This window comes from Mastigoproctus giganteus, unplaced genomic scaffold (assembly GCF_048544385.1).
Source record: "Mastigoproctus giganteus isolate SK-2022 unplaced genomic scaffold, ASM4854438v1 scaffold_22, whole genome shotgun sequence".
NCBI lineage: Eukaryota > Metazoa > Arthropoda > Arachnida > Uropygi > Thelyphonidae > Mastigoproctus > Mastigoproctus giganteus.
The window spans coordinates 48,243-54,896 of record NW_028328299.1 but is presented as its reverse complement, the minus strand read 5'-3'; the positions used below and the strand labels follow the sequence as shown (position 1 = coordinate 54,896).

At 39.3% G+C, this 6,654-nt stretch overlaps 1 protein-coding gene across 1 annotated transcript; it reads left to right on the top strand.

The window, feature by feature from the left end:
• The first annotated feature begins 2,157 nt into the window (after positions 1 to 2,157).
• Positions 2,158 to 3,180, top strand: LOC150074873 (uncharacterized protein F54H12.2-like). The gene has a single exon (XM_090389442.1). It carries the CDS (start codon positions 2,158 to 2,160, stop codon positions 3,178 to 3,180), a length of 1,023 nt encoding a protein of 340 aa, XP_090245568.1.
• Positions 3,181 to 6,654: the final 3,474 nt, after the last annotated feature.

The following is a 6,654-nucleotide window of genomic DNA, read 5'->3' as shown; positions in this document are numbered from 1 at the left end:
GGTTTATATACTTCTTACTATTTATTATTATTATTTTCGTTCGGACTTCTCTGGACAACACATCTGTATGGCGGGACGTTTTCCTTCCTTAATCATTTGTTCAATCATAACCCCAGTATACTCATGTGATTGTCTAGTGGTTTTTCATATTAGGACAATGATCTCGGCCCTCGGTAAACTATTCAAGGGAATAGGAACTGCAGCTTCGATCAGGCGTTGTGAAAATACTCAAACTCTTTCCAATTATAGGTAGAAATTCGAGTACCCGCGGTATCAGTTCTATTATATAATTCTTTGCTTACTCATTCGTGTGAATAGAGGATAGGCCTGAGGCATATGTTTAAAACAAAATATAGTTTAATATACTCCACTATAGAATTGATACATGTATGAAAACTACTGCCCTAGCGGCAGTGACAAGCAAATCCTAAATCATTTGGTTACAATAATATAAACTGACTTTATGGAAGTATTTAAGAGTTCTTAGCATTTATTGATGTTTTGGAAATTAATGGGTTCTTCACATAGGTGTTCTTCGTGTGGATACTTCATCTCAGGCAAGGACTAGCATATGACATAATGGTTGTACAAACATGATGGGGTCAATACTAAAAATACTGCACTATTTAGGATAGCATGCTTAAGATACATCATTTACCTATTGTTAATTTGTGAAACTGACAATCTAAGTGATGCGCTATTTAAGATAGCGGTATTAGGACATTTTACAATTTATCAATGCTAACATAATTAATTATATTATTGAGGAGTAAGGTTTATGTATAGCTGTGGGATGACTTACCTAAATACGGATGACTCATTCTACGGGGGGCGGAACTCGGTGAGGGGATTCCGTGCTTTCGCAGCCTTCCTTCGGGTTCTGCTATCTTTGCTCGCTCATTCTGTATCTTCTTGCGCTGTTCTTCAAGCTTCTCTCTGTACAGTCATTCTGTAACGTAATTCCCGTTTCCAAAAACTTACTGTATTTTTTCACTCTCTCTCATACAGACTAACTAACCGACTGCTTCTACCAAAAGCCACCACAAAACAACCCCCTTTCGCTCATCGTCCACCAGGGTATATGCTCCTTATCGCATGAACTTTCGCCTCACACCGAGCTTGAACTAGGGTGGGACACTTTTCTCACGCGGTCAACATCAGACACACTGACCAGTATTTGTCAGGGAGAGCGAAGCTCGTATTTTCGTGGACTTGTGAACTTACTTCTACGTAGCGACTGTTATCTTCAGTTAGGAAAATAATGGCAAAGGGAATTTATAACTGAGAAAGCAACTAAGTCGAATTTAACCATTCTATATTTGACAAGAAACTGATAGCGGTTACTCATGTACGATTGGCATTTATATTTTCTGCTGAAACAGTCAAAACAACTGTTTAGCAAGAAGGGGCACAGCAAGGGGGGGGGGGAAATGCATGGGAAATATCTGTAAATTAATATGAAAAATGTGGGCATTTTACATAGGTTTCGAAAAACTAGGCAGAGACTTAGAAGGTAGAGTTTACGCTAAGTACCAGGCAGATATATATAGAGGCGTCAGTTCGTATTTCGTCTATTGTAACTTAATCGAGGATCAGATTGTGGGCGATACAAAAGCACCACTGTTACGTGTCGTATCGTTTTCCAATAACGGAGAGTTCTCGCATTTAGATTATTATCCCCTCCAGTTAAACACGTTCCATACCGTTACCATCCAAGTGCGTACAGATAGCGGTGAATTCGTGCCGTTCAGTGACGGAAAGACTACAATTAAACTCCATTTCCGTGAACGATGAATGCGTACGTCCATTACTACACAATGCAAGCAGGGGGGAACCCCTACTTCGCTGGGCCCTCTATCCAGAGAGGTTACGGTTTAGGAAGCATCTTCCGAACAGCATTCCGTTTTCTCACACCGATACTGAAACCTGCAGCAGCTTTCATCGGTCGACAAGTACTGTCGGCAGGACGTAATATTGTTGATGATGTCATATTAGGTGTTCCTCCTAAACGTTCGTTTTTAAATCGTGTATCAGAAGTCGGGCAAGCCATTAAAGACAAGGTGCGTAATCAGCGAGGTGGTAAACGTAGACGCCGCGATATTTTCGATGGAAGTTATGATGTCTGAGTTGGATCTTTTCAGTAAACCGGCCACTAATATGTGTGTCGAACGGTCGTCGTATATTACTGTCCTTCCTCTGGCATCTGTAGATAGTGTAGGCCCGATCGAATTCTATATTCCTGGGACTTCAGAAGAATATCTAGACCTCGGGAAAAGTTATTTGCGGTTGAAGGTGCGAATCACGAGAAGCGATGGAAAAGATCTGGAAGAAAATGATAAAGTAGGAGTCGTTAACAATTTCTTTCACTCCCTATTCAGTCAAGTCGATCTCTTTGTACAAGACAAACTGATTAACCCACCGTCGAATACATACCCTTATCGTGCATACCTGGAAACGCTTCTTAACTATGGACGGGAAGCCAAGAATTCGCAACTGACAACAGAGATGTACGTCAAAGATCAGTACCCCGATGTTAAACAGATGTTCGAGAAGGACGACAGTGGTATGTACCAACGATCGAAATCCTTCTCAAAATCGAAAACTGCAGAGATGTTAGGAAGACTTCGACTCGATCTGTGTCACCAGTCTAAATACATAGTGAATAACGTCTCCCTCCGTTTACGACTGGTAAGAAGTTCCCCCGAATTTTGTTTGCTTTCCAACGATTCGTCAACTGCCAAGTTGAACATTATGGAAGCAACGTTATTCGTAAGTAAAGTGAAATTGAATCCTCAGATCCAACTCGCACACATCAGTGTTTTAGAGAAGAACCCGCTCGTGTACCCGATTCATCGCGTGAACGTGACATACTTTTCTATTCCCAAAGGAATGGTAGAGTCCACACGTGGTAATATATTCCTAGGACAAATTCCATCGCGCGTGATTGTGGGTTTGGTGTCGAGCGAAGGTTTCAATGGATCGTACGCTCGTAACCCTTTTAACTTCTCTCACTTCAACCTGTGTTACTTACAAGTGACGGCCGATGGCATTCATTGCCCGTCAATACCTCTGACTCCCGACTTCAAGACAGGACAGTATATTTCTCAGATTGAATCTCTAAGGAAACGAACCTATAAAAAGGTTGACACGCACACAAGAAAAAAGACTCTGGTGAATTAGTCAATAAATACTATGACAAGACAATGAATTTTCTTTTTATCAAAGGATCAATAAAGGGTTAAAAACTATGAGAAGACACACGCCAAAGAAAATATACAATAACACACAATGAACTATGAGAAGACATGGTGTTTTGCCACCCGTAATGCTGAATGTGAGAGTAAAAAAAAAAAAATTAAAATAGAGAAATATACGTGGCGCCATCTAGGAATAACATCCGAGCTAAAAAGAATTCGGTAAGCATGTGGCGCCACCTAGTGTACGAAATAGGAACTAAATATAATTTTCTCACCGGCGCTCGTGGCACAGTATGCAAATGTGTTAAAACCCTCCAGACTTTATGCAAATGTGTTTAAAGCCCTCCAGACTTTATGCAAATGTGTTTAAACACCCAACTAATGTACTGTCGGGTCATTAATTACATCCCAACCCTTAGAGGCTAGGAAATCCTCAAGATCAATACCTCTATCATCGGACATTCCAGCACCCCACAGAGTGGAACCCGCATTTGTGTCTGCAGCTATGATTATGGGTTTGGCTCTCAACCTGATCCAAATATCTTAGATAAGGTTCCAAAATGTCATTGAATTTACAATAAAGAGATACCAAGTACAAGGCTCCAAAAGGGCCAACGATCTCACAGCATATGTATGCCGTACTCGTAGCATAGCGATGTAATCATTGTCACCCCCAAATTGGAGTTGACAACCACTATGGCTGCATATGGTTCGGCTCCACAGTCCAGAACCCTGTACACATTCGGGTAACCCCTTACCTTACCTAAGTACGAGTAAGGCTCTTGAACCATCACCACATCATAAGCCCTTTCTTCCACCTCCCTCACCAACTGGGAAGCCACATCTTTTGATCTTTGTGCATTAATTTGAGCTATTTTAAGCAAAGATAGACCTTCACGATTCATAATCTATTTTCTTTTTGTTCTGCTCCATAGCTTTTTTGTACTCCGGGCATAATTTATCAACAGCTGAATACTCATTGGAATTGTGCTGTCTCCAGCAATTAATACATTTTGCGGCCTCTTGTACTGTTGGGCAGTCCTTGTAGGAGTGCCCCTTAACAGAACAGTGACCACAGAATACATCATTTTTGCTATATTTTGCTATATGCCCGAAGGCCCTGCATTTGTAGCATTGAGTTACAGTGACAATGTCCCTCACTCGACATGAGGACCAATTCACATAGACTGTGCCAAATGACAACAGACAACAGTTTCTTGTGAATAACTGCAGGAACTTGTAAGATCCAGTTAGACACATTCTTGTTTTTAACCTTATTAATGGACACAATGCTCACATTACTTTGAAATGTTTTTTGATCAATCCCATGATCTTTCAAATTTTTCAACCATAGTTCTTCAATCATGAGAGTTTTATCCCCATCTTGCTCTACATCATAAACCAGTAACTTAGGATTTTGTTTTTGGAACTTATTAATCTTCATTCCTAATTCTTGAAATTCTGGGCATTTGATGATCTGGTCCATATCTTTGTCGTTATCAGCTTCTATAATAACCCTTTTATCGCTTTTAGACTTATAACTTTTACAGTGTTAAGTACAGGTCTCACCTTCTTCAAAAGATCTTCCTTCATTTGTTCACTAGATCTATATTGTTCACTTTTTGTAGTTATAACAGCGATTCTTGGTTTTATATTCACTGTTGGAACAGCAGCTACTGTAGCATATTGTAGCCTATCAGATTTAGTTTCCTTTTCTTTATTCACTAAGATCTGATGTTCTGTTTGTAATCTTATATAGGCTTCTTCTAATTCATCCCATATGTCTAGAATTTCTATACACGTTCTACCTGGAATTTTCACTTTTTCACTGTACAAAACTGTTCGAAGTGTAATCTTGGCTTTCTTGATTTCACTTAGTTCAGCAAAATCAATCTCAACATCATCATCATCGTCATCAGAACTCATAGAATCCTCAGTTTGATCCTTTCTGAAGCTAATCTGAGAGGAAGTCCCCTCTAACGGATCACCCTGAGTGGATTTAACCTTATACTTTTTTGATGATACCTTCTTTGCTTTTTTCCTTTTCTTTCCCTTACTATCCTTAATGTTACTAGTCTTCCCTTTTTCCGTAACTTTCTTAGTTGACTTTTCATCTTCAGCCACATGTTTAGCAAGAGTAATTAAACACTCATGAATCTCTGCCACTTCACCAGAAGAGAAATCACTAAAAGAACTACCTTTAAGTAAAGATTCCATACTCTTTTCTTCCTCACTCCTCCCGTCAGGAAGAGAAACAGCAAGAGACTTTTTCAAGGGACGTTTTGGCCCCATGTTAAAATAAATATTAAAAATAAACTTTTAAATACTGTTAGAACTTTTAAATACTGAAATGAAGTCAGACTCCTAACCAGCAACTTCAATTTAGTCCAAAGACTATGTCTAACGATGTTAATACAATAACACACAAAGTTAATCGAAGTAACTAACTCAGAAAGAACTTTAAAAGAAGTTCCCCCACTCAAGTTAAACGAGTGGAAGATCCCAGGAACTGGAGTCACTTAAAAGGGCACAGAAATGTTCCCTTAAAAACAAGCAAAACGCTCAAAATAAACAGGAAAACACAAAATCCCTCTGTACCGACTACCGTCAAACCCGTTTAGCCAGCTGAGGGATTCACCCCCAGCTGCCCGCCCCAGACGTCGGGGACGTAGGGTAACTAATTTGGGTTTGCGAAGCTTATACGAGTGCAAAAATTTATAAACACAAACCAAATCAATTAAAAAATTTAATTTTCAATCAAAATCTAGCTGTATTTATCAAGATTCACACTTTTAAGATTCCCCAGATTAGCCCCTGGGGCAGAAAAGGTCATCCATCATATGATATCAGAGTCTTATAGTGCCACCTGGGCAAATATGCCCATATGCACAATTTACTAAAAATTTAAAATCAAACTTTGTCATATTAAATGGCAAAGTAGTCACATTAAAATTTGAATAAAATCACTCTGATATTATTATGACTTTACAAACTTAGGTCATTTGCCTATTACCACAGAAGAATAAATAAATACTCTCTGTGGCTCTAGTTACCATCCCTCCCTCGTGGAGGGTGACCTCAACTTTTTAAAGTTTGTCGTCTATTAAAAATCCTTTCAATGTATTCATTAAACAAATTAAAATTTATTCTATTTCCAAATAGAATACTCATATTATCTTCACATAATTCAAAAGTCCCTTCAAAAACAAGTCTAAGGTCGGCGTAGAGAGGACAATGCAACATGACATGAGATCCAGTTTCCAAGACTCCACACGCACATAGCCCAGACTGAACTAAATTAAAATCATTTAGCCTGGCTCTCAACCCATGTCCTGTCAGCACAAAACACGCCTTTAATCCAAACTGCAACCAAGGCTTACTCTTATAGTTTATCAGTTCAACGGATGGGAGAAAGCGAAAAGTTTCTCGTCCCTTGTCAGAGTTCACCCAGCGTGCC